General features: G+C 43.5%; 1 protein-coding gene across 1 annotated transcript in view; it reads left to right on the forward strand.

The window, feature by feature from the left end:
- Positions 1 to 15,324, forward strand: part of LOC146830648 (uncharacterized) — a 515,492-nt gene extending 500,168 nt beyond the window's left edge. The window contains exons 25-28 of the mRNA XM_085604827.1: positions 2,504 to 2,710; positions 3,961 to 5,329; positions 11,770 to 11,922; positions 14,550 to 15,324. Of these exons, the coding sequence (XP_085460953.1) occupies positions 2,504 to 2,710; positions 3,961 to 5,329; positions 11,770 to 11,922; positions 14,550 to 14,758 (1,938 nt within the window). The 3' untranslated portion in view covers positions 14,759 to 15,324. The remainder of the gene's footprint in view (positions 1 to 2,503; positions 2,711 to 3,960; positions 5,330 to 11,769; positions 11,923 to 14,549) is intronic.
- The last annotated feature ends 358 nt before the right edge of the window (positions 15,325 to 15,682 follow it).

Raw genomic sequence — 15,682 nt, forward strand, 5'->3', positions numbered from 1 at the left:
CTAATTATTCGTTCTATACTTAAGAGGTTTACGTTCTTCATCCCTCTAACATGGCTTTATGTCACTTAATGCACAACATTTTATACTAAGCATTACATATACACATCAATATATCAAAATAACTAAAGGCCCTTCTCCTCTCTCGAGGCCTGTTTACATTTCTACTTTTCTATTTCATTGAATACATTTCCATTATACTTGGGTAACATGTTCATATATATGTGGGTGCTGACTAACAAAGAATATGGTGCACCCCTACAATTTTCGCATCAGCACCGCTCTATCAGTTCCAAGGGTCCAAAACACAAATCACAGGGTCTGGAATCTCCTAGATGGGCCTTGCCAAACCTGGACTACACTTCTCAAAATGCACTTTGCCAACCTCTTAAACGTCCACAGGACGCACTCCAGGATGGGGACTCTGGCTGGAGAAGTGTCAGTTGAGCTCTGGTAACCTGTAGCTGCAGGGACTCCACTGCTTATTCCTTCTTGAAGTAAAGCAAAGTACTCAGAGCTGCAGTACCAGATCGTACAGCAGGCGCAGTCTTCACCAGGCAGGCCCTTGAGTGCACATCATGATTCCACCAGGGCAGTCCTCATTCTTCTCGGAGTTTAAGGCTATTCACATATTTATTCTCAGTTTCTGGGCATCAAGAGGGGGACACCAATGAGATGCAGGGGGCCACACAAACACATGACTACTTCCTCCAAAGGGTAGCATCTTCTTGTCCCAGAAAGCACTATTCTTCCAAAATCCATGATGGCTGAAATTTCAGCTGAGCAGTAAGAGCTAACTAAACCAACTCTCATTGTGGCTCATTTCCATAGCTTTCTTCCCCTAACATCTGCAAATGTATTCCTTAAACCTGCTATCTGGCTGGGGCACAGGGAAATGGTAAGTAGGCCTGGCATTCCCTACCTGTCCAGTCCTCCTTTGAAACCTCATGCTATTCAACCCCTCTCCCCTGCCTTGGCATCCTGTGTAGCTGCAGAGCTCTCTCCAGCAAATAACCTCTCCCCTGAATAGCCAATCATCATCTAATCAAGGCAGACTTTCTAAGCCTGTTAGCACAGACCAATCAGGAAAGACTGCAGGAAGGCTGGATTTTGGCTTACAGACAAGAAAGTGTTATATCTCCTTTTCTCAACAAGAGCAGTCTGTTGGATTTATCAATTTCATTCTGTTAAGTCTTTGAATGATATTTCCATACTTTCCTAGCAATAGTTATGCGTCCATAATCTACTGCCATGTTAGCCGATGAGGCCATGTATCTACAATGGGTAAAATGAAATGTGCAAGTCCTCCCTCACCAGGGTTTATGAAACATTATATATAAGGACCCGGCTCATAATTACAGGGCCCTCACCTTTGGAACACCTAGGGGTGACCTGGGAACTCCTAGTTGTGGTGATGTAGATTAATCTTTCACAGTGCCCACAACACCAAAGTTGACTTTGTAGTGGATTGCCTGCACTGGGGGGAAATAAAATGGGCAGTTTTCCCTCCCCAGGGTTTATAAAACATCTTTTATAGGGACCCAGCGGATAGTTACATGACCCCCCACCCCTGGAACACCTAGGGGAGTCCTTGGGGGTACCTAATATGTATACATAATGTAGATTATCACTTTTATAGGGCCCCTGCCAACAAAGTCGAATTTGCTGAGAATTAACTTTTTTAAAGCAGCACCTTAATACAGGGCTTCTTTTAACAGGACTTCAGGCTCTCAGCAGGGCGCGCATGAAAGTGCAGCAAAGCCTGCTGGCCTCTAAATTGCCAGGCCCTATTATATACTAGGGACTTATAAGTAGTTTTCATTCCCTCGCCCTGTTATCTACAAGGGACTTATAGGGTAGGTCATGCCACTTATAAGTGTACCACAATGCATGTGTGTGTGTTTACCATAGGACTGGCACTGGGCCTGACTAGCAGAGCCCAGGGCACAGTCAGAATCAGCTACCATTAGTACCAGTCAGCACAAACATTGGGGGGAGAACAGGCCTTAAGGGTGACTTTCTAACACCCTTGTTTTGGAAGTTAAGGCTATTGGAACTGCTTTAGAAAAACAAACATAATCGAGCGTTTAAGTCTAAATAAGGCTGAGATTTTCATTGTATAATTATGGTCCCTCTTCTGGGTTTGATATAAGAGATGACCTGGGAGATACCCAATGGCCGAACAAAGATAAGGGGTTCACTGATTATGCTATATCAGTGTATGTAACAACGCTGTATTCATTGATTGCCGATGCAACTAAGTTCATTATGGTGATTGGCAAGGATAAATAAATAAATAAAAATGTCTTTAATCAAATTACAAAAAGAGTATGCCTCCCACATGTGTGATGCCAGAGGCAGCATCTCCACGCCACTAGTGGATAGGCGGCTGGCTTGCGAAGCCTAACTCCCTTTAGGAACCTAATTTTAACCTTTGCTCTATGCATGTGTAGGCTAATGTACTCTGGAAGCCAATTAATTCTATCTTATTATTGAATTTACACAGAACGGTTGGTGCCCGCTTCACTTTGCTGCGAAATCTGGTTTCCTGGCCACAGTGCGGTTTCTGGTGGAAAGTGGTGCGAATCCAACACTAGAGTGTAAAGATGGAAAAATCGCAATCCAGTACGCGGCCTCCGAGAATCATCAAGAAGTGGTGAGCTTCCTTCTGAAGAAAAATGCTAGCACCATGAAACTCACTGACGATAGAAAGGTAAGCACAATATACGTAAAAAAAAAGGCGACCTCATTTTCTTAAGCAAGAGGCCTATGTACGTATGTATGCATGTGTGTATTCAGTATTTCTATATCACAAACCTAGCCAAAAGGCAGTGGAGCCCTGTGCATTTTCAAATACAAGCATAAAGTCATTGTGTGATGAGAGAGGCAGCTGGATTGTGGACAGTTAATGCATTATGATGTAGTATTCTTCAGAGAGGCCAGTCTTAAACTTTTTCGTTAATTGGAGCAGTGGTGAGGTGGTCCTGACGGATACGGCGATGTTGTTCTAGATCCTTGGTGCATAGACGAAAAAGGCCTGCTGCCTTGTTTTTTCAGTTTTTACACTGCAGTCTGATGGTGTCCTGGAACCACCAGTGATGGTGTGCTTGTCTGCAAAATAAGGAGGGGTGCTGCTTGTGCTGATCACGAAGGCTTTGTTAATGATGCTGCTGGTTTTTAAGCTAGTGCTTGTAAACTAGAGGAGCCAATGGACAGGGGCATAGCTTCGTGGGAGGGGTATTTGGGGTGTTACACCCTACTAATAAATGTATTTTCTGATGCATAGTTGGATGCAGGAACTTTCAGTCTGGTATGGGGAGCTGTCTGTCGGATTTCACCTGGGATTTTTGCATGTACACACTGACAAAAATACACACACACTCTCGCTCATCTCTGTTTGTTTTGAAAGCTCTAAAACTTTTTGATTATTATACAAAATATTGTTTTTCTCTCACATAGTGCTCCTACCATTCCACATGCCTCTCCCTTTCCAATGCCTAAGCCCCTCTCATGCACCCTGATTGTCGTATAATGTAGGTTATAATTATATGCCAGTGTGATTGTCTGGAAATCTGAAGTTCGCCCCCCCCAATCTTACTGACCAAGCTACGCTCCTGCCAATGGAGTTCCATGAGAATGGGGGCGATGTGATCAAGTTTCTTGAGGCCCTGGATAAGACGTGCTGTGGAATATACAACATACAGCGCTCCTTCACTTACTTTTGCGTACCTTAGAAATCAGCCATAGTGCTGTTTGACAATGATGAAGAAAAGTCATTATAGGAAGTTGGTTTAGGCTTTTGAATGATAGCTTTTCAATATTTGATCAGTGTATAGTGGAGATATCTTGTGTGTGTGTGAATATCAATATATTTATATATATATATAAAAATTTAGAGTATTGGATGACACAATTTACTGTATTAAATGACAATATTTGTAATACCTGTTTCTGCACTTTCAGTTTGTCTTTGATCTCATGGTCTGCGGGAAGCTGAACAACAATAAAGTAATTGAGGAATTTGTTCTTCATTCCTTGGCTCCGTTGGACACAGCAGTCAAACTTTCCCGCGCTTTCTACATCACTTCCCTTAAAGAAAAAGAGCGGGCTATGGACCTCCTCAATGCGGCAAAGTACAGTGAAAATATGGCAACAGAGCTCCTCACAGTGGCCTCTGGAAGCAAAAGTGCTGGCTACCTTCTCCAAGCTCTGAACAACAGGGGTACAACCATCCTGGACTCTCTGATTGAGTGTGAGCAGAAGGATGTTGTTGCACATCCAGCTGTGCAGACGTACCTGACAGAGGTCTGGTATGGCAGCCTGAGGTGGACAACATGGAAAATAGCCCTCTTGTTCTTTGCCTTTTTGGTGTGCCCACTGGTGTGGCTTATCTTTTCACTGCCCCTGAAGCACAGGTTTAACAAGATCCCAATCATGAAATTTATGAGTCACTTGGCTTCTCATATATTCCTGCTGATACTGTTCATTCTCACCATCGTCTATCCCCCATTGAGCCCGGTTTACAAGGGCTGTATGTTTCCTCAGTGGAATGAATGGTTGTTGTTAGCTTGGCTGTCTGGGACGCTTGTCTCTGAGCTCACTCATCCAGGCGAACGAGCTGGGCTAGCATGGATCCGGGTCTTTGTTTTGGGATTTTCTGCCATTGCCTTCTTCTGCCATTTGCTTGCTTTCTTGTTTGCGGATACAGACCGCTTGCACTGCCTTTTTGCCAGGAATATTTTCCTTGGGGTGGCCATGACTCTGTCGTTTGTCCAGTTTCTGGAGTTCCTCACCTTCCACCACCTCTTCGGTCCCTGGGCAATTATAATCAGGGATCTGATCAAAGATCTGACGCGCTTTGCTGTTATCCTTGGCCTGTTCCATGTGGCTTTCACTATGCAGCTGTCAGCGGTATATCAACCCGTGTACCCCGAACCAAACCGAAATCTATCAATGGCTAATGAAACCACTACAAGAAATGTGTCAGCCATTCAGGACCCTGTCGACATCACTGTTGTACTATTCTTCTCCCTCTTTGGCCTTGTGGAGCCGGAGTCATTGCCATCTCTTGACAGGACTCCCCCGTTCACCTTTGTTATTGTTCGCTTTGTATTTGGAGTTTACCTGATCGTGACATTGATTGTTCTGATCAACCTGTTGATTGCCATGATGAGTGACACATACCAGAGGATACAGGCCCAGTCTGACACCGAATGGAAGTTTGGGAGAGCCACGCTGATCAGGGAGATGACCAGGAAATCTGGAACGCCATCTCCATTTAACCTGCTGACCAACTTTTTCTATTACATCAAACTACTTTGCAAGCATAAAGGTGGGTCCAGGTAGTTGTACCAACACTTCTTTTTTATGAGTAATGAGTATATGAAAAATCTCTAGAAAGTTTTGGTGCGAAATACATAAAAACTAGTGTTTAGAAGTGAAAGTGATGGTGTTTTTGTTTTTGTTGTTTTTGTCTGTCTTGTAGAAGCTAAATTCAGAATTTCAAAAGTAAGCCACACCTACTGCTTGGCTACACCTGGCTTACTCCTTCAAAGCACCTTAACATATTTCCCTATCCACAGGGGGACCGTACTCGAAATTCACAAAACTATTTGTGGTCGTAAGTGAAACTTGTTTTCACGATATACAGTGCTTTAAATGGAAATATAGAAATGCAGGTACTTTCTAGATGGAGTACAAGTTTGCTCTCGAGAAGTGTTAGTACTCTCCCATTAAATGTATTGAAACAGTGCTGAGAAGTGCAGGTACTCTCCTTTTAAAATTAAAGAAGTGCAGGTACTCAGTCCCGGATAGTACCATCCCAGTTAAAGCACTGACAATATACAACTCATGATTCGCAGAATTTGCAGATTTTTCCTACTATTGATTCAACTGGCTACTGCCAAAAATTACCAGTAATTCAGATGAGCGTCTGTAGTTGTAGCTTCACGGTTTTGGTTAGGAATGCTGGTGCGAAGAGGGTAGGGTGTTGAGCATTGGGAAAGTGGTGAAGCTATACACTCATAAAATCTTACAAAGTCATAACTTCGTGGTTATTCGCAAATATCCATTTTTACACACCTAGCCTTAGTGATAAACTTTATTTACCGTAAAAGTAGAAATAGGGTGACTATGTCATAAATATCCGCTAATTTTTGGACAGGCGAAGGATTTTCCTCTTGTGTCAAAAGGTTATCCATGTGGTGAATAAAAAGGAGGAAAGAGTAAAATGTGTAAATGCCAGTATCCATTGTACATACCCCTTGGATTGTCCACACTGTGGGCAGACTGCAAACGTAAGTGTAAGGGAGTCAAGAGTACACCTGTGGAAATTGTCGAAGCATAGTCCTTTGCATCTTCTGAATAGGGCAATCAGTCTCCATGTTGTCTCAATCCTTGGTCCCTCCACAGAAAGTACTATAGTGTAAGGTAGTGAGTAACATAATATAACATAACACGTGTATTTGTAAAGTGCACTTATCACCCGTGGGTCTCAAGGTGCTGAATAACAGAAGTGTATTGTTACCCAACGCAATGGTGCTCATTTTATAGACCTCAGATGAATGAACGGCTCCGCCGGGATTTGAACCTGTGACCATCAGGTTGAACCCAGGCCCCTGCAGTGGATGCATTAGTCCACCAAGCCACAAGACCCCAAGCCGCCATCCCATTAATGATCATGCTTTGCGATGACTGGATGGCTGGACACTTGTGTATTGATTATGTGACTGGCAACAAGTCATTCCAAGTAGCCTATCAAACAGTATGGTTTATATCAATGCACTGTATCAGTTCTCAGTTGTGCTGTTTTGAAGGATGTGGTGGGCTTGTGAAGGGCTATAGTCTCCGACAAAACTGGATCTGGACCTAATGGAGGCAGCAGTGAGCGGCGCTCAAACCATCGACTAGTCAACTATCTAATGTCAGGATGTCTACGAAACCTGCAACGGCCAGCAAGATGGAAGTTTCAGGATTCATCAGAAATTAACAATCTAAATCCAACACCAAATATTGATCCATGTCTGTTATTCGACTTCAAATGTAATCAGCCACACTGGCATAACGAAACTTGAGGGGGCCTCCCTGCAAGGTACGTGGAGGGGCCCCCTCCGGGCTCAATCAAGAGCTCTTCAGCCAGAGTGCTGTGCTGAGGGGGCCCCCTGGAGCTTGTGGTCCCCCCCCCGCACCGCGGGGACTGCGGGGGCCTGTGTTACACCCCTGATCAGCCAGTGTCTATGACAACCTGCTACCGATTTTGTTTTTAGTTCATCAGGAGAAGACGGATACCTCCTCCACGCTGTATAAAAGAAGCAAGCCCCAACACAAGCCTCCTTCCTAATCTTTCTTCATGACTATCACCACAGCGAACAAGTTGGCAAAGTGTCAGCAGGGTCGCCACAGATATTAGAAACATTTAACAAATGCCTAGCGCCTAATCTCGATTTGGCAACAAATAGCGGGGCATATTTACAAGCCCCTAGGGCTACCAGAATGTCACTTTTTTACGTTGTGGTGGCGATAGGGGCTTTGCCTTATTTGCAAGGCAGTGTTAAGCCACTTAACATGGCTTAACGCTGCCTTGCAAATAAGGCAAACCTTATAATGACGCAACCTTTTACGCTATAATTAGTGTGTAAGGGGCGGGCAATGGTGTTGCAGTGGGCGTTCCACCACAACACTCATTGATTTAGACGCTTCCCCATATTTACGAGAGTGGTGTAAATATGGGGCAGCGCCAAAATTAAGACCAAATTTAAAACCTGGTCTCAACAGGGCGCAATCAGGAGAAATGCTTTATTTCTCCTTGTTTTTGCTGTTTTTATGTGTGCTGCATTGTGCAGCACACATAGAAACGGCAAAACGTCATGCATGATTGTTAATATACAGGTGTCCCTTCCAGCACATAAACAATCATTTTAAAAATGACGAGTTACAACTTCTATGTGTGCAGTACAAAGCAGCACACATAGAAGTTTCAAATCGCCAGTTATGATTGTTTATGTGCAGTAAGGGACACCATCCTGCACCAAAACTATCATTTCCCAAAACGCTGGCACCCTTGCACACGTTGGCGCGTGGCAGCTGAAATTCACACCAGCGCAGGGGGAAACGCAGGGCTGCACGGTATAGTTGGAAAAAAGGTGCAGCCCTGCGGTTCAGAAGTGGCAGAGCACGGCATTAAGCCAAGAAGGGTAATGCCACGCTTTGGCACTTCTTTGTAAATATGCCCTAGCAGTTTGTACCTTAGACTGGAGAACCGGCCCCATCATAATCCCTCCCTTAAAGTTTTCTAACTTTATTTTCAAACTCAAACTAGATATAATTTATAATACTTTAGGAAAATCCATTTTTCACAGCTCCTTACAGTTCCTACCTGAACAAGGAAATCTGTTAGTCGTGCACATAACACATATTGACGATATATATTTCAGAAAGTCAGTTCTTTGGTAAAGGTTAACATTAGGGGAACGGAAGAGGGGGTGATGAGAGTGGAGAAGGGGGTCATGAGTTGAGAAGGGGGTGAGGAGAGAGTGGAGATTCAAGAAGTGTTTCACCACAAAATGTATTGTGGGGCACTCCCTTTGCTCTAAACTCAGATGGAAGTGAGGACTGGTGGAAGAATTCAGAAGAACACTGCATGAGCACAACAGAGCAGTGGTAGTTGGGAGCAACAGTCAAGTGCAATATATTGTGACACAGTACACAAAGAAAGAAGATTGTATGAAGTAGTGAGCATTCTTGATGTGGAATCCATTACTTCTTCCCATCTTCTGTTGAAACTGATGAAATATAGTGCTAGTTTCATTAGTAACCTGAAAAAACAGCCCAAGTCCAGACATGGCTTCTTCTGTGTCTTCCAGCACCCACAGGAAAGGATCTATTCTTGTGTCAACTGGCTTCAATGTATTCCCTTGTGCGCGCTTTGGAAGCAAAGGTAGTGGGGACTCATGCTGGCAAAATGGGGAGCCGAAAGCTCCCTGTTTTCACTTTTTGTAAAATGGCATCAAATCTCCAATATTCATTTTATTTTGGGGGGGCAGTTGAGCATTTTACATAGTATGTGGAACGAGTGCCAGCCAGGTGTCGATACATAGTGCACGCATGGTCACTGGAATAGTTCCAGTGGGACAGGAGTGAAGCAGCTTTTAGAGGGAGAGATGTGAATTCTATAGAGAAGGAAGGCTTTCTCAAAAGAACGGTGTTTGCGGGGAAAGAGGTAGGGGGCGTTGGTATGGGTTCTAGCAGGGAACAGAGGAAACGTGAGAGTCTGGATTCAGGTGTTTGGTCTAGTTTTAATGTGTATCCTTTGCACAATCTATGTCCCTACTGAGATGTGCTTTAAGAGCCATAAACATCAACATGTGCTCTGCTATTGCATTGGTTAAGTACCAAATGACCTTTGAGCGTTTGATGTGGATTTTGCCAAATACATTTCGTCTGAGTGATTCTAACGATGTGCTTAGTTGATTCAAGTGGCCTGAGTAGCTTTTGCGATGGACATGCATGTGTGTCAAAAACTTCCTTTTTTTTTTTTTATTGAATTTTAACGATTCAGCGAGGACACATCAAATTATTAACAAATCATAATATAAGAAAGAGAAGATAAAGAGAACCAAAATATACAGATCTGTGACTTCACGACAATATAGAAATAATGAAAATTACTAAATTACATCACTGTACCCAGGTTCTTATCGGCTCCCATATTGAGGCACCTAATTTTTTCCTTGCCATACCTTTCAGTTTATACAGTGCAGATTCCATATTATATATTGAAATAACCTTAGCCCTCCAGTTAAAAAATGACGGGGGCTCAGGATCAAGCCACTGAGACGTTATACATAGCCTCAAGACCGACATACAAATAAACTTAAAGCCTCTATAAGGTACCGGTTGCCTTCCCAGATCTGTACCAAATTCTATTCCAAACAGAACCAAAGATGCTGTTACAGACATAGGTATACCCAAGGATACTAACATAAAACGTTCAATATCCAACAAAAGTGGCTGGAGTGCAGGACATGAAAAAAACATATGCATCGAATCTGCTGCATAGAGTCCACCTCTTGAGCAATTAGCCCCCCTCCCCGCCTTCCATTTTGCAATCTTTGCTGGTGTGTAGTACAAATTAAACATAGCCATATATGATTGGCTTCTTAAGCTACCGGAAAGCAAAATAGAACTGGCGGTTCGCATTATCAGCTGTAAATTGAGGTTGGTTAACGACAGTTTCTCCTCCCATATTGCTTCCTGTCTAGACAGATCATCAGGTTGTATTAAAATAAATTCCATATATATTTGCCCTATTTTACACTTTCCTTTTATCAGATCCAGAATTCGAATCTGTCGGACCTGACATCTCCCCACCACAATTACGGCCTGCAGAAAACTTCTCAGTTGCAAGTATTTAAAAAAATCAGCCTTTCCAACCCCAAATCTATCTTGCAATGTTGAGAAGGAAACAATCTCACCCTGCTCCAACAAGTCCCCAATTAATCTGATACCATACTGTGACCACCTCCGCATGATCGAATCCTGAAATACAACAGGTAATAAGGCAGTCGAGTCCAAGGGTGTATACCAAGTAATACTAGGAATAAGTAGTTGTTTCCTAAGCCTCTTCCAGACTAAGTATGCTGTCTGGATAATTTTAAACCTAGTCCTTTTGTAGTAACTTGGCTCCACAATTTTTAAAAGTAACCCTCGCGCCGATTCCCCCAAACACCACTCGTATATAGAAGGAGTGTCAAAAACATCCTATTAACAAGTGCGCATGCCTCGCGCAAGTAGTGGGTGGGTTGGTGCGGCCGAGAGCAGGCAGCTTTTATCTTACGGGAGCGAGCGTGATAATTACTAACACATGGCGCCGCTCGCTCCCGCAAGGCAATCGCCAAACGTGCACGCGTTGCCATTTAAAGCAATGCAACACGTGCACGCTTTTGCCTGTAAACCTGGAGCGATTTCTAAAGGTCTCTTTCCTATGCAGCGCATGCACGCTGCATAGGCGAGACCTAAAAACAAAATTTTAAAGCAGGAGAACATGACATAAAATTATCAATATGACTTTTAGTGAACTACGGGGCATATTTACAAGAAAATAGCGTAGCGCGGTGCTACACCAAATTTGGCAAAACCGTACTTAGCAAAAAGCTAGGAGAAATTAATTATGTTTTCTTGTATTGTCATCCTAAACCAGGTATTTCCTGGCGTTCATTTTCGGCGCTGCCCCAGCCTTGTAAATCTGGGGCAGCATCAAAAGCAACGGGTGTTTCTGTGGAACGCCCATAGCAACACCCTTTGCATGCACCTTTGCCACAGAGGACTTAAGGGGAAAGGGGCATGTTTGCAAGGTGGCTTTAAGCCACGTTAAGTTTCTTAGCACCACCTTGTAAACATAGGAAATACTGCTATGCCATCGGAGTGTAACAAAAAGCAACGCTCTGTTGGTGATAGGGGCTTGTAAATATGCCCTCAACTGTCTCTCAACTGAAAAGTGGTGAGGGCAAGTAGCTCCACTGAACAGTAAAATTAAGTAAGGTTCTTCAGGCTATCAACACTGAATAAGTATGATGACAATTTACATATGACAAATTTGACTATAGATTATTTATATATCTTTTATCATTATGAAAAACTCGACTGGATTTTACAAATTGGAGGGTCAACGAGCCAGCTCTTGCAAGAGATCTTGAACTGGGGGCCTCCTAGTTGTAGATATGGTAGACTGAAATATCTTTCTGCCATGTGTAATTTGTTTGTGCTCCTTTGAAGGAAAGCTCTGCTCCACTGGAGGGAGAGGCCTGATACATGAAGAAGAAGATGTAGATGTCGTGTCTGACACCCGCTCCATCGATCTGCTGGCTCACACATCTGGGGCCTGGATTAGGGCTCCTGCCAAGAGGAGGACTCAAGTGACCCCAGAAGGTAGCCAAATGTACCTGTGCTATGGTTTTCTGTAAAAAGGTCCTTAAGGAGAGATTGAAATATGCCTATCTTATTCTGACTCCCTACCCTGCAGATATAGTATTTCACTTAGAACAATCCAGCACTTCAATACATTCTTTCTTCAACTCTTTATTGAACCCTAGAATTCTTTGCAACTTGATATGTGACTGATAAGTCAGTGGTCTAACCCCAAAGTTTGGTATGGTCTAATTGCTCAGATGTAACACTATTGCAACGTTTGGCATATAATTTTGTCACCGTTATAATTTATCACTGCCTCTGTTTTAAGAGAAATAATGACATATACAGTGTAATGTGATTTGCATTGTTTGAACTGACAAGGCGCTTTGTTGTATTAAAGAAAAGATAATGTTCAATAGATCTTGCCCACTGTAAAATTCCCATCTGCCCTTGTGTAAGTAAACAGAACTTTTTAGTTCTTGCCTGAGACAGTGCATGCGCTGGCCAGATATTTTATTAACTAAAATGGGCTTTGAGTCCGCCTATTGCTTACCACTCTTTGGCTTCATTGTCACTCTTACTTGCTAGCTACTGGTTGGCCAGTGCATGCCGATTTTACTTTCTCTGTGTTTATTTCTTCCTTCCATGTAGCATGGACCATTGCTTCTTTTTCATTTGTTTCCTTCCGCTGCTCACTCTGGGATTGAATTACTTTTTTTCTTTGTTCTTCCCTGATGTCCCTATTGTTGCTTCTTCCCCTGTCCCTTCACCCACGTCAGTATGTGTAGCACCACACTATCTCCACCATGTCCACCACCCTAATCTCCGCCACCCTACCCTAACCACCACCAACACTCTACCATAACCACCACCACTCTACCCTAACCACCACCAATATCATAACCACATCACCTTAACCACCAGTACCCTACCCATCATCACCACCTTAACCACCACCACCAACCTCAACACCCTAACCACCACAACCACCACAATAACCCCACAATACTGCTACCACCACCACAGTCCTACCACCACCACCCCATGCCACCACCCTGCCCCCCACCCTAATCACCACCACCATCCTCACCACGGCCATTGTGCACTACCCTACCCAAACCATCACCGCCCTACCCTAACCATCACCACACTTACAAACACCACCCTAACCACCTCCAGCAGACCCCAGATCGCCACCAGCCTAACAACCACCCTAACCACCACCACCCTAATATCCACCAGCATCACCTCTGCCACCCTACCCTAACCACCACATCCTTACCACAAGCAGCCTAACATAACCACCACCACTCTACTATAACAACCACCACCCTACTAACCACCATCACCATACCCAAATCACTACAGCCATAACATCCACCCATGTAATCACCTCCATCTGATCCTACCCACCACCACCCTACTATCCATCACTGCCACCCTACCCTAACCACCACTGCCCTAACCATCCCCATCACCCTACCCACCGACACCACCCTAAACACCAATACTGACCTACCAGCACCACCATATCACTAACCTAATCTCCACCACCCTACACAGCAGCCTCCTAACCACCCTACCAAAACCACCCAACAACCCTACTACCACCACCCTGCAACCACCACCCCACCACCCTAACGATGACAACCACCACCACCCTACCCTAACACCACCCTACCTTCCTCACCCCTACCCTAACCAACACCACCTACCCTACCTTGCACCACTCTGCCCTAACGACCACCACCCCTAACCACAATCCTATCCACCACAACCACCCTTCCTTGATCCCCACCCTGCCTACAACCACCCAAACCACCACCACCCTTCTAAACACTAACATCTTCACTACCAACCTACCACCACCATAACTACCACCACTATAGCCAACCCCCTCAATACCACCATCACCCTTTTCATTATCACAATGTTACCACCTTTAACAGCCTCTCGTATAGTAATGTCACTATCTGTCATTATTATTTTAACACCTCATTCTTAGTAAGGTTATCAGCCTTATTATGAGACAATCCCTGTTTGTCACCACGTTTATCAAGATCCCATAATACTAATTTATGGAAAATATCCACAAATGTGATGCAAAGTGCTTGTAAATCTGGGTCCTCATATATACAAAAGAGAATCACCCATTCATATACCACATTATACATGAATACAACGGGAAACATCGGTTACATCGCGGTATTTACACTGCAATACCTTTTAGAACGCGGGTATTACAATGCAAGTCATTACAATGACTTGCGCTGGATGGCGCTCTAACCTAAGGAATAGTGTGATTTACTATTCCAACACCTTCCATACTGTATGTAGACTGGAGTTGGAATGGTAAATCATACTATTCCTAAGTCCAGCGCCCTCCAGAGCAAGTCGCTGTAACGACTTGCGTTGTAATGCCTGCGTTGTAAAGGTATTGCGGTGTAAACACTGCGATGTAACATCGTATATTCGATTACAACACGATAGTAAGAAAAACAGAATGCATGATCAAAGCAGTAACATGTATGGTTGGGGTATAATATCCAATGTCACCCAATGGGCATGACAACTATTATGTAACTGGTGAATTATTCTATAAACGCATGATTGAGCTGACTGTCTCTACATCTTCCTGTCTGCAGGCACGCTCCTTCGAGGATCACACTCAGTTGGCCGCGTGCACATTGAGGAAGCGATAGACTGGCACGCTGTTGCCTTGCGCTACCTTGCAATGAAAGGACAGAGAGATGGGACGCTGTTTGGAAGAGAGCATGCTGGTCACGTGCAGACGTCCTCCACTCAACCCTTTCACAGGCTGGTCACTACCAAATGTCCAAATGGTGTGTTTTGATCTAAATGTTAATTCTTTACCATCAGAACGCTAAGCATGAGGGTATTCAGAACATATCAAAGAATTTCAAAAGTGCACAGGCTGCAAAGCTGCAAATGAAGACAAGTGATCATGTTCTGCAAGGTTTCTACGAACTGAAGACCACCATGAGTTAGACACCTGCATGGATGCAGTATTGCTCTTCGGTTAACCAGAGACTCATGGGTGTATGCTTGGAACCTAGAGGAAGCAATATTCACCATGCTATGAGTTACAAAAAGATATACTAAATACCGTTTAATTTTTGGAAACCACAGCGTAAAATTACTTGACCCATCATTGACTTACATATGTGATCACAAAGCATTATACAATGCAGATTTCAAGTACTTTACTTTTACTCAAAATTAATGTCTTTAGTTGTGTAATATGTGACAATATACTTATTTAAAAGAGTACTAGTGATTCATGTACAACATCACGATCACTGCCACTGTGCCATAAAGTATTTCCAAATAATAATCAATTATTATTTTTTGTTAACTTGGTTGCTCCTGAAGCTCATTGTGTTTAAAAGAGCTACTGTTAAAAGGTTGGACTGTTGTTCTTATTTCTTTTAATATTATGATTGATTTCTGGATGTGAATCATGCCAAATGACACTTGATGCCCTTCATAGTGTAGTGTGTTACCTCTAGAAGAAACAAAATAACCAAAGGGGCATGATCTACTAGACAAATCATTACACTACAAAGGTTAAAGTTCTTCTACCCCGTTCCCCAAGAAATCCCTACTCAAAAACATGCATTTGCAATGCAATTGGTCTCGCCTTTGGGACCTTATATGTATTTAGCTATGCAGTACATTAGCCTGGGTGCTGAAACATCTACTGTTCTTTAACATGGAGGGAAAGTTAGCACCACACTGCGGAACACGCCAGGTATGG

The sequence above is a fragment of the Triturus cristatus genome, chromosome 5_1 (genome assembly GCF_964204655.1).
Source record: "Triturus cristatus chromosome 5_1, aTriCri1.1, whole genome shotgun sequence".
NCBI classification, from domain to species: domain Eukaryota; kingdom Metazoa; phylum Chordata; class Amphibia; order Caudata; family Salamandridae; genus Triturus; species Triturus cristatus.